General features: G+C 41.7%; 1 protein-coding gene across 4 annotated transcripts; it reads left to right on the forward strand.

The window, feature by feature from the left end:
• Window positions 1-14: 14 nt before the first annotated feature.
• lman2lb (lectin, mannose-binding 2-like b) lies at window positions 15-17,977 on the forward strand. Of its 4 annotated transcripts, none has more exons than XM_074669286.1 (9): window positions 15-248; window positions 2,227-2,345; window positions 3,645-3,762; window positions 6,521-6,603; window positions 6,804-6,824; window positions 7,113-7,274; window positions 14,352-14,466; window positions 14,583-14,699; window positions 17,018-17,977. In XM_074669286.1, exons 1-9 carry the CDS (start codon window positions 44-46, stop codon window positions 17,158-17,160), a joined length of 1,083 nt encoding a protein of 360 aa, XP_074525387.1. In that variant the 5' UTR covers window positions 15-43; the 3' UTR covers window positions 17,161-17,977. The 4 variants fall into 4 exon arrangements, with proteins under 4 accessions (XP_074525387.1, XP_074525388.1, XP_074525389.1 ...); XM_074669287.1 differs by having other exon boundaries at window positions 14,583-14,696; window positions 17,018-17,976; XM_074669288.1 differs by lacking the exon at window positions 6,804-6,824 and having other exon boundaries at window positions 17,018-17,976.
• Window positions 17,978-18,744: the final 767 nt, after the last annotated feature.

Genomic DNA, 18,744 nt, shown 5'->3' on the forward strand with positions numbered 1-18,744 from the left:
TTCCGGTAAAATCACGTGACCAGTTTAAAGTGGGAGTGTAAAAATGGATGCCAGTGTAACTAAGACAAACCGTGTTCGATTGAGGCGTTTCAGTCTTTCTCCCCCACTCTTTGTCTGTAAACTCATCCGAGAGTTGACATGTTTGTTAGTAACCGTCTGTATTCTGAGCAGCCAGTCGCTGGCTGAGGAGCAGGACTTCCTGGAGGAGTTTCTGAAGAGGGAGTACTCTTTGGCCAAACCATACCGGGGTAAGTTTCTCTTAACGGTTACGTTATCTAGACACCAGCAAAGAAGCAAAGAAGGCTACCTAAGTCAAACAGTTGATGTTTACCATCCATAGCGGCTTTAGCTGTTACAAACAGACATTTCGTCTGATGTGGTCCTACCTGGAACAGTTTAACGTGTAACGTATTAACCACCGAGTCTGAAAGAGTGTGATAATAAGCTTAAGAGGAGGAGGCAAGAGGAAATCTGCACCCCAGGAGTTTATGGTCACACTACTTAGCCAGTTAATGTTAATGACACATGACGTGGAATGCGAACTCAGTTCTGATCATTTGTAGAGGTCACCTTTGGGAAACGTGAAGTAGTTATACCCACCGATCGTTAACAGTGCCAGCAATGATAAAACAATAACTACAGGCGCTCAGTGCAGGGCAAAAGTGTCAGCTGAAGATGTTTAATGACAGAGAGTGAATTTCAGTGTTTAACATTTAAAGTACATTTGCTTAACATGGATAATGGAATCAAAATCTGGATACCAGTCCTTTAAAATGAATTTCTTATCGCTCGATTGGAGCGCCTTTGAGCACCTGGTTTTGATGTGGTGTTGGTTTTTGCCATTAAAATAGTAATTCAATGATTGGATGGAAAATATTCCAAACTAGGTAAAAAAAAAAAAAAAAAAAAGCACAGGTGTCATTAAGACAGGTGCATAAGTGTGGGGTCAGAACTGAAGAGGAAAACAGACTTCTGCAGCAACAAGGAGTTCTGGGAGGAACTGACTCTGAAATAATGTTTAACTGTGTGAGTCATTTTACTCTGATGCTCTTCTAGCCATATATAACAGTTGATCCAAAGTTCTTTTTGTTAGAAACCCCTGAATGAAGACAAGAGAAATGTGTGGTCTCAGTTTAACCATTTATTGCTCATACCCCCCCCCAAAAAAAAAAAAAAAAGTTCAGTGCTGGTCTCTCACCAACAGAAGCTCATCTCTATAGACCTGTGGCTGAAAGAACACACACAGAGTGTGCTTCACACTGATCTCCTGAGCTGTGAACCCCAAATCACGTACTCCTGAACTTACACTCACTTTTCTGAGTGCATTAGTGTGTGCACACTGACAGTAAGGAAAAACACAGTGCACTTTAATTCTCAGTTGGCACACGCAAAACGGTCAAAAAGTTGAGTGTGGAACAGTGGACACTTCTCACACTCAATGGTCACCATTTTGACTGGGCAGAGGAAGGGGCAGGAACAGATCAGACGGTGGTGGATGGATGTAATCATTGAAAAGCAGGAGAACGGCTGTAAATGGTTGTGACATGTGATTGCAGTTTCTGGTAAGTGTAAGGCTGCAATGTTTGATTTGGGATGAACAACCCTGTAAGATGTTGTGCACAAGAAGAGGGTGCGTACTTCTGTAAGTGTACTTACAGAAGTTTTCTACAGTAAGTCAAATGTTCCAAAAAATGTCTCTACGTGTCATCAATCAGAAGGTACAGTGGGTGGGAACATGCTGGAGACAGAGTAGCTACTACAGACAGAGACACACGGCTATTTTGGTACCAAAATAACACAGTCTGAAATTGAATTTCATGTCAGCCACCAGATTAAAAAAAAGCTAATTCCAATATCCCTCAAAATGCTAAATATCAGTGCCAATAATCGGCCAGGCCCATAATTGGTCTATCCCTAATAAACACAAACACCTCTTTAGAGAATATGCTGTGTTATGTGTGTGTGCTGTGTGTGTGTGAATCTCAGGTGAGCAACTAAAAAGGAGTAAGAAAAGGAGGGAGGAAAGGTGACGAGGATGAACCAGGCTGTTCTCTTAACCAGTAGAATGATCTTGCCGCTGCACAGTGAATAATCTACTCTAATCTGATCTACTCTAACTTGTGAAACAAACTAAAGGCTGATGGATCGATTGACGGATCATATCTGGAGGAAGAATTTACAGCTGCTTGTGGTTTGTGAAACGAACAGATCTTCTGGTTCTTGCAGGTTTGGGCTTCTCCAGCTCCTCACAATGGGATCTGATGGGCACTGCTATGGTTACACCTGACCATGTGAGGCTGACCCCAGACCTGCAGAGCCGACAGGGAGCAGTATGGAGTCGCATTGTAAGTCCATAACGGCACTGGATGGAAAAGAAAATCTTCTATTTTTTAAGTCTTACATTATCTGACTTGCATGCACCAAACACCCCCTCCCTGCTCCTCTGCCGGTTTCCTCTGCACTCATATTTTACTTGACCAAAAATACAAATAAACAGACTCCCACAGAAAAAATCTGATATTGGTCTGCATTCACACTTTATTCAGAGAATTTTCAGCGCGTTACTTTCACACAAAAACACTGCTAAATAAGGGCCCGGTCACACTGGCCATCCAAACCGTGCCGTGCTTAAGCACGATTGCCCCCCCCTGCAGAGCTGTTCCCCAGCTGGAGAGTACGGCCAGCGGTCACACTACCCCAATATGAACCAGACTTTCCCGGGTATCACATATGTGCACGGCCCGCCTCCGTCATCGTGAAGCATTTGTTTACATGAAGCGTGATCTCATCAGAGTCAGCACAATGAGACACAGAGAGCACTGCTACAACTTTGAGACTTTTAGACTTATAGTAAGCCGTTTTCACCTGACACATCCCTCTAACACCCCCGCTTTGTTTGAAATGACTGTCGAGAGATGCGCTTGCGGCGCTCATATGTCATTGATCACACGCTGTCTGTGTGCTTGTGCTCGTTCATGAAGTAAACCGTGCCAAAGCCCACCTCTCTGAAGCGTGCTTGAGCATGGCATGGTTGCAGTCACACTGGCCATTCCAAACGTGCTTTACGGCTGAAGCGTGCTTAGGCACGGCACGATTGGCCAGTGTGACTGCTCTAGTTCTCATTGTGTCGTAAAACGGTGCTACCTCCGCTGCAGAGCCACAGCTGGCTACAAGGCGCTCGCCGCTTAGTGTATCAGTCCGTGCGTGCAGCGTGCCAGATATAAACAAACGCAGGTAGTCTGCCAGGACGAAGAGACACGATGAGAACTAGAGCCTTATTTAGCGGTGTTTTTGTGTGAAAGTAACGCGCTGAAAATTCTCTAAATAAAGCGTGAATGCAGACCCATATCAGATTTTTTCAGTGGGAGTCCGTTTATTTGTGTTTTTGGTCAAGTAAAATATGGCCCCGTCTGAGTGCAGAGGAAACCAGCAGACGAGCAGGGAGGGGGTGTTTGGTGCGTGCTGCACAAAAACACTGCTGTAGGGGGAATTTCTGCCCTAAACCTTGTGATAGGACCCAACTTGTTCCATACCTGAGTATCACTTTAATGAAGTCTTTTTAACTGTCCTGATCACTGCTCCCTACCCACAGTACAGCGTGACAAAAGACTAACGTGCTTGTGGTCTTCTCTGTTACCTTTTAGCCTCTCACCCTGCGGGACTGGGAGCTCAAGGTGCACTTTAAAATTCACGGTCAGGGGAAGAAGAATCTGAATGGGGACGGTCTGGCCATCTGGCTAACCAAGGATCGCATGCAGAATGGTAGGTGAACTGGTTAGGGGGGTTCATTTCATCACATGTGAAGGAACGGGGTAGAAGTTTGATCAACGAAGTGGGGTTAACTTCATTATGAGCTATGCTTTGGTCAGGTCAGGTGGTATTATAGTGAATAATTTTGACATCAGTAACTTGCTTTCTGCAGAGGTGCCTGCAGAGTGTGTTTGCTCTGACCACCTGCAGCCTGACATGAATCTTGACTTCCTTTCACTTCTGAGTGAAACCCCACTTCGTTTTCATGTTCATTTCCTGTTTCCTATCAGCAGGTGACAGACAAAATGAATGCTTACCTATCTGTGACAGGTTACTACTTAGTAAATCTGTAATTAGAGCTACAGTTCAAGTCCATGGGGTATACTCATCAATTTTACTCAATATTAATTTCAAACAGTGACCAATTTTACAGTGGATCATTTGGGCGATATTTCACTTTCAATTAACACAGAAAGTGAACAGGTTCAATCATTTATTTAGCAAAAAATGCTAATCATGTATTGGAATTTACAGTTTGAATCTCAAGTTTGCTCTTCAAAACTAACAGTAGAATACATGTGTTTATTATTTTCACCATTATTTGTTCAATATAATCATTAAAACATGACAAAAGTGTTTTAAAAACTATTAAAGTAATTAATTTCGGTAAAATGATTTCTTTTGTCTGTGTCTGAGAAATCTGTGTCAACTATGTTACCCATTGGAAAAACCCTATAAATCAGCAATGGTTTGCTCCTAAGTCACATGACCCAAATCAGTGGAGGTCACATCCTCTTTGGTGGGAACCTTGAAGAAAGTGTGACATGTTTCAGCTCCTCCTCATCAATATTTAATTAGAATGATTGTCTGTACATGGGGCGCATTAACTGTTCATCAACTGTTATCAACATTTTCTGCTGTTCTTACTACAAATGTAAAAAAGACCAAACTGTGAAGAAAATGTGCAGAAATATGAGCTGATAAAGGTCAGGTGGTGCCATGTTTAAGATCTGCAGTTAGCACAAGGGACAAAAAATGGAGAAAATGTCAACTGTGTTGCAGGGCTGGGCAATATGGAATTTTATCCATATTTCAATATTTTTTGGCCTTGTCACGATATACGATGTATATATATTGATATTTTGACTTGGCCTTGGGATGTTGCTTTGATGCATACAACCGAACCAGAATGTCAACACTATATTTATTTAGATATTTATTATGGTTACTGATAATAATTATGTGTTCATTTTAATGTATGAACACATTGGACCTAAATTTGGAAAGGACCGTCGTGTTTCTCTGTTTTTTTAATCTTGCCAGCACTTTCGGCACTCCACACAGAAGCAGTCGCCATTACAGTCTCATCCTGCACCAAACGCCTGACAGCACTCAGGAAACAGGTTTTGACAGTCTTTGACAGAAAACAAAAAATGCTGCTTCTGGACAAGACAGTTATAGCGCCAACTACAGGCCTGGCATGCTTAATACAGCGTTTTCTGTCTCTCTGCGTTTCCTTGTAGACACAGATTTTTTTGAGTGCACTCTATGGTCAACTCACTCAGCAAAATTACAATAATTAGGGACACTACTCGCTTACTAGCCAGCCGCTGACAGTGATGTAATCTCGTAATCTCAGTCTCGTCATCACTCGTGTCGCTCATAGATGGCTGAGGAGTTACAGTTTTTCTCACTCCTGTTTCTTCTTTTTTGCATTTTGAAAACTCTACTGAGACCCATCTTAAGATCCTACAGAGCAAAACTGTAGATTTGTGTAAGTTTTTAACTGGTCTTAAGATCATGATCAGAAGTGTCTGGGTGACCAGCTGTCAGCTGAAAGCCCGTGTGTAAAAAAAACCTCTTTGAAAGAGTTTTGTGGCAGTTCATGGGAAAGCAGTCTTTTCACATGAAAGTCATATTTCTCACTTTTTTATTTTACACATTCCTCATTTTTCAAAGTCAGATCATCTGTTTTGGTTTCTTCGCTGCCTGAACTCATTCTTTCTGTTACAACATTAATCCAAACAGAAACAGAGTGAGTCTTTACCAACCCTCCACTTTGGATGTTTGTCTGGTTAAATAAACAAGCGCAGACCCTGTCCTCACTGCAGAACTGCCGTTCAGGGTCACTCTGTCAGAGTTTCAAAGTACAAAACCAACAAATATTTGGTAACATTCTAAATGTTAGTCCTGAATCTCAAACAGCATCACCTTACTGACCAATTAATGTGCAACGTAATGGCTCAGGCTTGGTTTTCAGCAGCAAAGATGGATGCCAGACCTCATGTGACCTCTGACTTTGTTAAAGATTATCCAGACCACATCAGCTGCATCACTTACTTTCAAAACTTCCAGTCACTTTTAAAATCCTGTTTACTCTCTCATAGCATTTTAAAATCTGTAAGAGATTTTTTTCAGTATCATCTTTCAAGTTTAACAATTCTTCTACTACTGCCAAACCAAATTATTTCTGTTTCCTCAATGTAAGATCCTTTCATCTGTGTTTCTTAAAGAAAGGCTTGGCCCTTTTATGTGTTTTAGTTTACCAACCCTTTATTAACTTTGTTTTTGAAGGTACTGTACAAACAAGGCTAGATTAGATTTGATCTTTCATAGCCAGAAATTTTAAAGATAAATATTTATCACCTTTTTCAACAAAATATATAATCAGATTTGACAGGCGTATAAAATTCAAGTTTAACTCTTTGTTTTTCTTGGTTTCTGAGAAATACTCTGGTGTGACCTACTCCTCTTCCTCTTTGTTTTGCAGGTCCTGTGTTTGGTAGCACGAACCAGTTTGTTGGGCTTGGAGTATTTGTGGACACTTACCCCAACAATGACAGGAACCATGATGTAAGTGTCAGTAGAGATGGTAGCTCCTGTCAGAGTCTCTATCTGTTCGCCTGAAGACGAGATAAACCTGTCAAATGAGATGTTTGTACACAAATATTTACGGGGAAATCACTCACAGTTTGAAAGCTCTGGATGGCTGAGCCTGCCAGTCTTGGTCTTAAAAATATTTAAAAAATCTGTTTTTCTTCCTGGAAATGCAGAGGACACAGCCTGGAACTCAGGTAGCTTCAGCTGCTCTCTTTGTTCATGAGTTGTTGACATGTTTGTCCACCATCTCCTCCGTCTTTTGTTCTCATCACATACATGTGTTTGGTTTGCCTGACCTGTCTGATGGTGAACGGCTGGCTGACTCATGGTTGGGCTGTGTAATCTATCTTGGCCTCCTCATGTTTTGCTCAGAGTTTGATTTTACTACATGTGATAAATTTCTTCATTGAAGAATGAGGAATGATTGAAATGCTGTACATTACAACACTGCTGTGTGCTCACACTCCTCTTCCTCACCACAGAGAGCTTTCCCCTACGTGTCAGTGATGCTGGGAAACGGGACTCTAACATACGACCATGACTCTGATGGACGAACGACTGAGCTTGGAGGATGTACAGCCATGACCCGTAACGCCATCTACGACACATTTCTCCTCATCAGATACTCCAAAAACAGGCTCACGGTACAGAGCGTCCTTACAGTTCTCACAGCGCTTCACTTTGTCAGCATGTTGTTATTTACAGCCTCATTACAAAATGGATAAAATTCATTTTTACTCAAAATTCTACAAAAAACACCCCATAATGACATTATTGCAAATTTATTAGAAATAAAAAACTAAGGCATCACCTGCACATAAGTATTCACAGCCTTTGCTCAGTACTGTACTGACCTGAATACGTCGACCACCCTCTGTTCAAGACCAATCTTCAGAAAATGACCCCCATAACCAAAATTTACTTTGTTTAAAGGTAGAGTCTGCAGGATTTTCCTAAAAAATAGAATGTGACCTTTTACAGATATAATCCTGCTCAAGTGTCTCCTCTGGGCCTCTATACATGTCAGTGTCTGTGTCTGCCTCAACCCCCTCCTCTGCCTGGATGTTGATGTTTTAGTTGTATCGGGATGTTTCTGGGTGGAGAGTGAGTGTGGTTACATCAGCCAATCACAGAGCGTCCAGTGCGCAGGTGACTTTGCATGTTGATGATAGTGAGTGGAGAAGCTATCCTAAGCAGCTAGGATAGTGGACGTAGCACACAGGAAGAAAAACAACCAAAGTAAAACAAAACACTGAACAGAGAAAGCTTTTTACTTAACGAGGGTGAAGCTTGGCTCAACTTTCACTCACTTTCGGGAACTTGGAGAGCAGCACGGGGCGAAGAGCAACGCAATTTAGCTTTCTGCTAACCAGGTATGTGTCAGATACCCATGAGTAGCTTGTGCTAGCTAACATGCCAAGTCAGGTGCACAGCTCTGGAGTCTCTCCCACGTAGCAACATGGTGCTACAAGTGGTTGCTGGGCTAGTGAGTGTGTTCACATAGTCACGGTTGGAGGCAGTGGGTGTGTGCTGCAGCTGGCACTGAGCCAAGGAGGAGGAGCCCAGTTTGAATGCTGTGTTTACTAACAAGTAAGGAAGGTTCTTGCAGACCATTCTTTTAACCAGGGTATCTTTGGGGTCTTTAAAAGTCTTAAAATGTCCAAAATCCAACAATTTGAATTTAAGGAATTAAAATGTGTAAAATTCTCTCAAAATTAAAAAAAATGACTTGAATACGAATTTGAAAGGTCTAAAAATGTAATATCATTACTCTTGGTTAAAACAGATTAATAAATTTTAGTTTCACTTTTAAACGTGTTGATTTTTGACACTTTAACATGACTCCAAATGGAACTAAAGTACCTGTTCAGCCCGGTCAGTATTTAACGGGACCAACCAGCCAGTGTGTGGTGCACGCCCAGTGGTGGTTTACAACAGCTAAAGATGTATCGGTCAGCGCTTTCTCTCCTTACACGCTCTTCCCTGCGCGTATCGGGCAGAGGAGGCTACTGTCTGTTAGGAGATCATGCTACATAACTTTGCCTAAAATACGACCGTCTTAACGTAACAAATTTTCTGTAACACCAGTTACATTTGATCAAAACTACAGAAAAGCAGGTCAAACTGCCTGTTTCAGCATGTTTGCCCTTCTTCAACATGATGTCTCAGAGTCTGAGAAAAGGCTTTAAGTCATTCTCCTCTTCATCAGCTGACTCTTGTGCAAACTGAAGCTAAAGCTAATGTACTTGCGCTAAACTATTAGCCCCACAGTGTTAGGTACTGGTGTTTTCTAACAGGTAGTGTTCATTTGACTTCTTAGGGTCTGATCAGGAGGTTTTGACTTCACTGTTTGTTTTCAGACTGATCCACTGACAGCAGTCAGCTGCTCCAGTAACACACACAGTTTTGGGAAAGGTGTGTTTGATTTATTCACTCAGTCTGCCTTGTTTGTAGAATAGATATTGTGGCTGGCCATCATTTTTCATGAGGATAGGGCATTCATTTCAAAGGTAAACTCTGCACTATTCATTGTGATGTAATACAATAAATGTAACATAGATCATAATATTACTCTTAACTTTAAAGATACCAGATACATTAGACATCAGACAGAATCCGTTTTTTAGAGGAAGTAAAGAAAAAAACAAGTACAAGGAAAATAAGGTGCTGTATCTCTGATATGAATCTCTTCTGTGGATTTGTGAATGATGGTCTGTCCTGTTTTTGTGATGTTAAGCACTGATCCAGTAGCAGAAGTGACAGGCAGGAGAATATGGAAAAAGTTAAAATGGCATGTGGCACAGGTTGTAGAAAGGTGGTGCACTGAAAAAGTTGTGTATAGCTTGTCATAAAAACAGTGGGACTCAGCTGTGCACTGATCGAAACATGATGGCAGAAAAGTCTGGTGTTATTTTACAGCCGAGGACCAAAATACTGTAAGCTGCGATGTTTTCAGAAAACAAACAAGGCTCTTAGACAACATCACAAGTTTATACAAAAGTATAACAACACACCATAAAGTACGGAAGTGTATTGCATTCACTTGTTATAATTATTATATTGGTTTGTTTTTTGTTATGATTATTTCTGTTTTCAGATTACTTTTTTTCCTGTTTTTCGGAGTAATTTTTCCCTGAAGTATCAAGCTACTTCGAAATCCCGCCAAAACCTCCAACCTGCTGTTTTTGGTGGTAATTTTTTCATCCTGTTTTAAGAAGTATTTTTTTTTCCTGAAGTATCGAGCTACTTCGAAATCCCGTGAGAACCTCCGACCTGGAGACGACTCCCGTGGATGTGTGGTGGCTCCTGTGTCCCACACGGATCAGAGATCCTGTTCGGCACATATATGCCTTATCCTTAACTTTCTACCGGCTTTCCAATGTAGAAGTAATGCATTTTTTTAATGCCACATCTTTGTCTATTCCTTAAGTATTACATTGAACAATAGGCTTATATAAAATATAAGGATAAAGTCGAAAACATAACAAGGGTATTATACCCTGTGTGTGGCTAATACCTTACCTTCATTGACCCGGTACGGACCGGTAGAAAGTTAAGGATAAGGCATGTGCCAAACAGGATCTCTGATCCGTGCGGGACACAGGAGCTACCACACATCCACGGGAGTCGTCTGCAGGTTGGAGGCTCTCACGGGATTTCGAAGTAGCTCGATACTTAAGGAAAAAATTACTCTGAAAAACAGGAATAAAGTAATCTGAAAACAGAAAAAAAATTACTCATGAAAACAGAAATAAATATAACAAAAATCAAACCAATATAATAATTATAACAAAAAACAAACTAATGCAAAAATATTAATCAGAAAAACAGAACTAATTACCACAAAAAAAACGAAGAATAAATTACTCTGAAAAACCTGGGTTTTTTTTTTCTTCAAGTGAATGCAATACACTTCTGAAATAAAGAGAACTCTGAGCTGCAAAATAAACAGAGGAGGTGAATTTATGGAAATGAAAGTAAAATGAAGTTATCGCCAACTTTAGTTCATGTTATTTTTAAAGTAAAAATAATAATATAATATAATAATAATAATAATAATAATAATAATAATAATACATTTTATTTCAGGGCGCCTTTCATAGCACTCAAGGTCACCTTACATCAGTTGCAGAGCACATAGAGTATCAGTAAAAGTGCATTAAAAGAGGAGTAAAAAGCAAGTTTAAAAAGAGACATACAATACAGAGACAGTGTAAATTAACGGAGGGAGTATGCAAGTTTGAATAGGTGAGTTTTGAGTCTTGTTTTGAAGAGTGGTAAGGAGTCAGTATTGCAGAGGTCAGGGGGTAGTGAGTTCCATAACTGGGGAGCCGAGCGGCTGAATGCTCGGCCCCCCATGGTGCTGAGGCGCACAGAGGGGACAGAGAGGTGGATGGAAGAAGAGGAACGAAGGGTACGGGCAGGAACATGAATGTCAATGAGGTCGGAGAGGTACAGGGGGGCGAGGTTGTGGATGGCTTTGAATGTGTGAAGTAAGATTTTGTACTGGATGTGATGCGGGACGGGGAGCCAGTGGAGCTGCTGCAGGATGGGAGTGATGTGATGGGTGGATGGAGTCCGAGAAATGATGCGAGCTGCCGAGTTCTGGACCAGTTGAAGCTTATGGAGGGTTTTATGGGGGAGACCAAACAGGAGGGAGTTGCAGTAGTCAAGTCTGGAGGTGACAAGAGTGTGGACCAAGATAGAGGTACTGTGTGGGGTGAGGGAGGGGCGGAGACGGTTTATGTTTCTGAGGTGGAAATAAGCAGACAGGGTGATGTTGTTAATATGAGATGTGAAGGAGAGGGTGCTGTCAAGGATGACACCCAGACTCTTAACTTGGGGTGAGGGGGAGATGGAGGAGTGGTCGAATGGAATTGTGAAGCTGTTAGATTTCTTGAGAGTGGAGCTAGTGCCGATAAGTAACATTTCTGTTTTATCACTGTTCAGTGTGAGGAAGTTGACAGTGAACCAGGACTTTATTTCAAGGAGACAGTTGATGAGGGAGGATGGTGGGAGGAGAGAATCAGGTTTAGTGGAGATGTAGAGCTGGGTGTCATCCGTATAGCAGTGAAACTGTATATTGTGTTTGCGGAGGATGTGGCCAAGGGGAAGAATGTAAATGATGAAGAGCAGGGGCCCCAGGACAGAGCCCTGGGGCACACCTGTGGTGACTAGGGGGGTGTCGGTGGCGCAGTTGGAGAATGCGCTTGGTCGGTAATCGGAAGGTTGCAGGTTCAAGCCCAGCTCTGGGCGACACATGGCGATGTGTCCTTGGGCAAGACACTTAACCCCTAGTTGCTCCCACTGCTGCGTCAGTGGTGTGTGAATGGGTAGGAAAGGGCGTGACTGTGTTAGATGTACTGATGGATAGCTGTCATAGTAAAGATTGGATCCATCAGTGTGTGACTGTGAGAGCAAATGGGTGTGGATGGGTAAGTGTGACCTGTGGTGTACAGCAGCTTTGAGTGGTCCATGACTAGAAAAGCGCTATATAAGCTCAAGTCCATTTACCATTTACCATTTACTGGGAGTGGGTGGGAAGTGAATGATTTAAGCTGAATGAACTGAGTGCGGCCAGAGAGATAGGATTTAAACCAGGAGAGGGGTGTGTGTGTGATGCCAATGGAATGCAGTCTGTCTAGGAGGATGGTGTGGGAGATGGTGTCAAAGGCCGCACTCAGATCAAGCAGGATGAGAATGGTCAACTGGCCAGAATCAGCAGCTAGCATCAGATCGTTAGATATTTTCAGAAGAACAGTTTCAGTGGAGTGAAGGGGGCGGAAATCAGATTGAAATTGCACGTAAAGATTGTTGATAGACAGGTGAGAGTGAAGTTGGGAGGCCACTGTTTTTTCCAGAATTTTGGACAGGAAAGGGAGATTGGAGATGGGGCGGAGATTGTTGAGGTTATTGGGGTCTGCACCAGGTTTCTTCAGTACAGGAGTGACAGCAGCCGTTTTAAGAGGCAGGGGGACAGTTCCAGAGGTGAGGGAAGAGTGGGTGATGGATGTAATGAGAGGGGCCAGAGAGGGAGCAGCAGCTTTGACAAGGACAGCAGGAAGGGGGTCAAGTTGGCAGGTGGAAGTTTTTGATTTTTTTATGAGTTGAGCAATTTCAGACACAGAGGGAAGAGAGAATGCCGGGAGACACTGAGAAGGAGGATCAATGGGAGGAAAGGAGGGTGGATTTGCTGGTATGGATGGGATAAGTTGCTGATGGATGTTGGTGATTGTGTCCGAGAAGAAGGAGACGAGGTTATTGCAGGAAGCAGTAGAATACATGTGTGGAGGGAGGGAGTCAGGCGGCTGAGTGATATTTTTGAGTATGGAAAATAGAGTCTTGGAGTCTCCTTCATGATGGGAGATTAGACTGGAGTAGTAGGTGGATTTTGCAACTGAGATAGAGTTTTTATAGTGGGAGAGGTGATTGTAATACATGTCCTTGTGAATAGTGAGACCAGTCTTCTTGAAGGGGCGTTCCAATTGGCGTCCATGGGCTTTCAGTTGTCGGAGGGAGGGGGTAAACCATGGCGAGGAATGGGTGAAGGTGACAGATCTGGTTTTGAGGGGGGCCAGGTTATCCAGGAGATTTTGGAGAGAATAGTTGTAATGAGAGACCAGATTGTCCGGGGTGGAAACACCATCAGCACTGGGGACACAGTCAATACTGGCAGTAAGCATGTCAATGCTGATGTTTTTAATATTCCGGAAGGAGATGGTGCGGGGGGGAGTTGTCCTGGAGAGTTTGAGGGAAACACTGAAGGAAAGAAGCATGTGATCAGAGTAGGGGAGAGCATCAGCCTTGTAATCAGCAGGTGTGAGTCCAGAGCAGCATATTAAGTTCAAAGTGTGTCCTTTGGAATGCGTAGGGAAAGTTGCATATTGTTGGAAACCAAAACTGTCCAGGCAGGATGTGAAGTCACGAATAAGGGAATTGTTACTGTTATCCATGGTGCTAATATAAAAATATAATATAATATAATATAATATAATATAATATAATATAATATAATATAATATAATATAATATAATAAAATAAATAATCAGCCAGTTGAATGAATTATTTTACTGCAACTTAAAATATGTAACTACATAAAGTGGTTTGAAATAAAAGGTTAGCTTAACGTAACCTTGTTGTGATTTTCCCCTTTTTGCATTCACATTTTAAAAACCCAACTGAGGGGTCGGCTTGAATCATTATACTGGTGTCATTTAATGCGTCAAAGGGCTAAATTAAACATTGATATAGTGATATATAAAGACATCAGATTATCAAGATTTATATTGTGTATTGTGATATTGCCAAAAGGTATTGAGATATTGGTTTTTGGCCATGTCGTGCAGCCCTAGTCCAAAATTCTATCTGCGAGGTGTAAGAAACTAGTTAATGGTTATAGGAAGCAATTGGTTTCAGTTATTTCTTTCGGAGCTTGCGCAACTAAATATTGAGTTGAGGGTGCCACCAATTTTGTCTGGCCCATTTTTTGTGTTTTGTGTAAAATTGTGTCAATTTTTCCTTTTTTCAGCTTTTGTGTTTTTCCATTGAAACAGTTGTAATTGAAACAATTTCTGGGAGAAATTTTGTACTTTCTGGAAGAATTCCAGAGATGCCGATACTTTCATCCATGACTGTGTCTGAGGATATTTTCTGTCTGGGATAAATCTGAGGAGTAGTTTAATCTCTATTAGTGACTCTGATGGATCATCCCTCCCTGCAGGTTATGGTGGATGTCGATGGCAGGCAGCAGTGGAAAGACTGTGCTGACATCATTGGACTGCGCCTTCCTAATGGCTACTTCTTTGGTGCTTCCTCTGCTACTGGAGATCTGTCAGGTATAACAGCAGCTCTCCTCCCAGAATTCACAGCTGTGAACAAGAGGAAAATAACAGCTCAGTGGGGTTTTTGTCTTTGGTCCCAAGTAGTTCATGTCTCGTGCTTGTTGCTCTAGATAACCACGACATCATCTCCATGAAGCTGTACCAGCTGACGGTGGAGGGGGCTCCTGAGGAGGAAGAGGAGGAGGTCACTATCCCCAGCGTTGACAACATGAAGCAGTTTCAAGGTAGTTGTGGCATGGCCCTCTGACTTCACGTAACCACCACAAGGAAGCTGTGTTTGATGTTATTCAACCAGTCAACAGTGTTCATTCAGCACAAACTCTGTTCCTAAAAGTCACATGTCCTTCTGAACAAAGGGCATTAGTGTTCTCTGGTAACACAGAGTTCATCTTTTCAGCAATGATGCTGAATTTTTTCAAAGATTTAAATCCAGGAGGCAGCTGTCTTTTTTTAAATTTAACTTTTTTTAACCAGGAATTTTCCCTGTGAGATGTAAGATCTCTTTCACAAAGGGAGTCCTGACTGAGACATCGCCCAAAACTTTACAGAGGCCAAAGACAGAAACGGTTAACAGCAATAAATAAACAAATAAACAGAACATCAATTCATAACTTATCAGTGTTCAGCAGTAAAATAAGTGTGCAGGCTCATCAGATGACCTGTGATCCTGGTTTTAAAACAGTCCAAGCTAACATGATTGTCCAGTTTTAGATCCCTTGTCACTCAGACCAAGATGAAGGAGCAAAGACACGAAAAGCTCTTTGACCAAAGGCAAAGCGAGTCTGAGGAACCACAAACAGAATGGACCTGTTTGACTGCAGCCAGTGACGAGCTCAGTCAGTAAAGAGTTTAAGACATCGAGTGGTTTAATATGGCCACGCTCCATTCTTCTGTTATGAAGGGAAAACACATACTTCCTCTTCCAAGCCACAGAGATGTGTGTGAAATCCCAAACTAAAGACAAAGAGCAATGCAGCATGGGAAACTGAGTCCTGCATTTTCAGAGGCATGCATACAGAGGATATCAGCAGGGATGTTCAAAACCATGTTTTAGGGCTGGACAATTAATCAGATTTAATCGTGATTTCATTTTGCCATCTGACAATCATAAAAACAATATAATCAAAGAAAAACAATTAATATGCCACACAGTGTAGATGTATGCAAGTTCCTGTGCTTCATAGCTCTTCTGTGTTCCATGTGCAGCCACAGCGAGTGTGTGTGACTTATATGTATCAATAATACTGTATATGCCACTTGCTGGTTCTTCAAAGTTCTGTTTAAATCAGTACTGAAGCTTTTGAATAAATGAATAATTGTGTTTATTAATCATGATTTAAATATCACTTAAAATAATCTGGATTCTTATTTTTACCATTATCGCCCAGCCCTACCATGTTTTATGCAGACCGATACCAGTACGAGTACTCCCTCTTGAGTAGTCACCGAGAACGAGTACCAATACTACTAGTACTTTTGATCCATTAAAATTTCAATTAACAGTGACAGATCATTTTCATCAAAGACAGCACAGTCACTCTGCCATGAAGTCCAAATAAAACAACTTTCTCTGAGTTTAGAATTGTTTTTGATAGATATTAAAAATATATATATTAAAAGTTCACAATAAAACTAAGAACTTTCAGAGTTTATGTATTTTTTTAAAGTTAACTAAAGTGCAAAATAAAACAGTTTAACAGTTAACTCTCCCTGATTCATTCATGTTGTCTGAACAGGACCTGGTGCACATTTGCTGTGGTGTTAAACGGAAGCAATTAGCAGCAACTAGCGACGAGGAGGACTTGCTCGACTTAAGATTTTCTTGCCTAGAGTATCTGCAGCCTTCACAAGTACCAATACCTTGAATAAAGGCTGGTATCAGCCCGATACCGATACCTGGTATCGGTACTCACCCATCCATGGATATCACCACAGTCAAGTACAGATTAAAAGGTTGCTTGAAGTAGTATGCTAAACAGAGTGACACATTGATAATGTTCTGACTGTTAAAAACAGACAACGTATGGAAGTTATACCATTTCTCACTGCACAGCCAGGCATGGAAACCCTTTCCCTGACGGAATACATCAAGGAGACTTTCCTGTCGACTGCCCAAGTTTTATGGACTGTCAAAGATACAATCATGTCCAGAATCAAAGAGGTGTCCCTTTCAGCATGAACTGTCGAAAGGCTTGTTTGTGAAAAGGCAGAAAACAAGTGATAGCAGCAAACTTCTACTCACAAACTTCTACTTGAATTAGCGTGGCTGTGGATGAAAGTGTGAATGTCAATGATGTCTCACGCCTGTCCATTGTGGCAAGATACAGTAATGGAAGACAGGTGAGGGGAGAAACTCTGTTGTGAGCATGTTTAGATACTGCAAAAAAGCTGCAAATCAACTTAAGTCTGTGGTTTTTATGATATCATCTAAAACCCTCATTGTTCTGAGTTAACTTTGAATTTGGATTTTCCTGGAGTAAAAATAATCATGAAGTTTTGTATGGACTGAAATGAACTCTTAATCGCTTCTCCTCTTTCTCTGTAGTTGATATCCAGGAGGAAGGGATGAGCGGCGTCCAGTTCTTCCTCACCCTCCTGTTCTCCATCATGGGCCTGGGCGTGCTGGCCGTGGTTGGGCTGATACTTTACGGGCGCTGGAAGGAGAACAAACGCAAGCGGTTCTATTGATCAGGGAACGGTTCAAACATCAGTGTGTGTTTCTCAATCAGCACACCACACAACAATGCAAAAGACTGTCATAACCTTAGGAAACCAAACCACCGACTGATCAACAAACACTGTGAACACTGTTTTAAAACCCAGAGCCAAGAAAATAAATGGCCAAGATGAACAGATGGAAAGATTACAGAGCCAGCTGTGAAATCCTTTTCTCTTTGTGGGTAATGAAAGATAAATGAGCTAAAGCTGCTGGAGGATTTTTTACTGATGTAAAGAAGTTCATCTCAAGTCAAAGGACAGAGGGTCTGTAACATCTGCACTAACTGAGACACTGTAGTTTAAGGTGTTTCTCCACATAGGAGAGAATCCACCTGGTTTACTGACATCATGTTACCTTTGACCTTAACTGATCTTGTGTGTACCTCTTTCTGCCACTTGGTGCCGCCAGCAGGCAGCTTAAAGCTGATCACTAGATGCTGTGAAGACCAATCAACCTGTGTATCTTTCTCCTTAATGCACTGAAAATTCAAGTTGTAATGAGCTCTTATGTTTAAGAGCACTTAGTAGGACAGGCAGAGCACTTCAATCAGCTGACATGGAATCCTGATTGCTGTTTCTAAATGTATGACTGATGAAAAGTGGCTTTGTGTGGTACATCTAAAGGGTGTACGTGTCATTTTGGGCCCTTTTTATTCCTTTTTTGGGGGGTAATTTCTGTTTGGTGAAATTGCTACAGCAGAGAGCTTTGTATAGCAGACAAGATGTTGTAATTAATAATTCAGGGAAAATAAACCTAATCAAAGATTATCCACACCAAGTGGTTGCTCTTCTTCTTTTACCATCATATAATGAATTTTTAACAGAGTGGTCATTGAAGGATGGCTTTAATGAAGGAGGGATGTTGAAATGCCTCGCTCAGACCATCGAAAACATGCTCATTGTGTTTTTTGAATTTCCCCTTCTGATTTGATTAAAATTTCTTTCAGTCACAATTTTTTCCTGATGATGATGAGTGGGTGTAAATCTATTTCACAACCAGGTTGACACTTCTGTGCATCCAACAATACTTGAGGACCTGTTTTCAAGCCATTTCCACCAAGCAGTTCAGTTCAGTTTGTCTTTGTTGTTTGTTTGGCACACATTTTGTGGAGTTTTCTTTGACTAAAACAGGTCAAGTTTCCCAAATTACTGACCTATACCGTCCCAATTTTTGGTACCCTTCTGTTGGTGCCAGACTAAACCAATCCAACCCCACAAGGTGGAGCTGGAAACACTGCAGTCTGTTGATTGGTGGAAAGAATTATCACTTCCTGTGTATCAGGGGTAACAAAGGGTGCGTCTCAAAGCTCCAAAGTTCCATCCTTCCTTCCTCCACTTGCGTCGTTCACCTGCGTCTTAGTCCCGCCCACCAGAGATGCCTGGGAGAGACGTGAGGAAATGAAGAGAGGAGAGAGGATGGAGGAGATTGGTTTTTAGAGCAATGGGACATCCTCTCCTTCGGAACGTCACATGAAGCGACATGTTTCATTGATGACAGCATCAGCTGATCACCTCTGGATCATCTGTCAGTCAGCTCTAACAGCTGTTTGTGTG

Source organism: Halichoeres trimaculatus, unplaced genomic scaffold, assembly GCF_033239565.1.
Source record: "Halichoeres trimaculatus isolate MK-OKI-2021-1 unplaced genomic scaffold, fHalTri1.1 fHalTri1_scaffold_5, whole genome shotgun sequence".
Lineage (NCBI taxonomy): Eukaryota > Metazoa > Chordata > Actinopteri > Labriformes > Labridae > Halichoeres > Halichoeres trimaculatus.

What these genes read in the sequence shown, in the direction of transcription:
- lman2lb (XM_074669286.1), top strand. Translation starts at nt 44, where the DNA reads ATGGATGCCAGTGTAACTAAGACAAACCGTGTTCGATTGAGGCGTTTC. An exon ending in TTTGGCCAAACCATACCGGG is followed by an intron (nt 249 to 2,226) that starts GTAAGTTTCTCT and finishes TGGTTCTTGCAG; the next exon opens with GTTTGGGCTTCTCCAGCTCC. An exon ending in ACTCCAAAAACAGGCTCACG is followed by an intron (nt 7,275 to 14,351) that starts GTACAGAGCGTC and finishes CCCTCCCTGCAG; the next exon opens with GTTATGGTGGATGTCGATGG.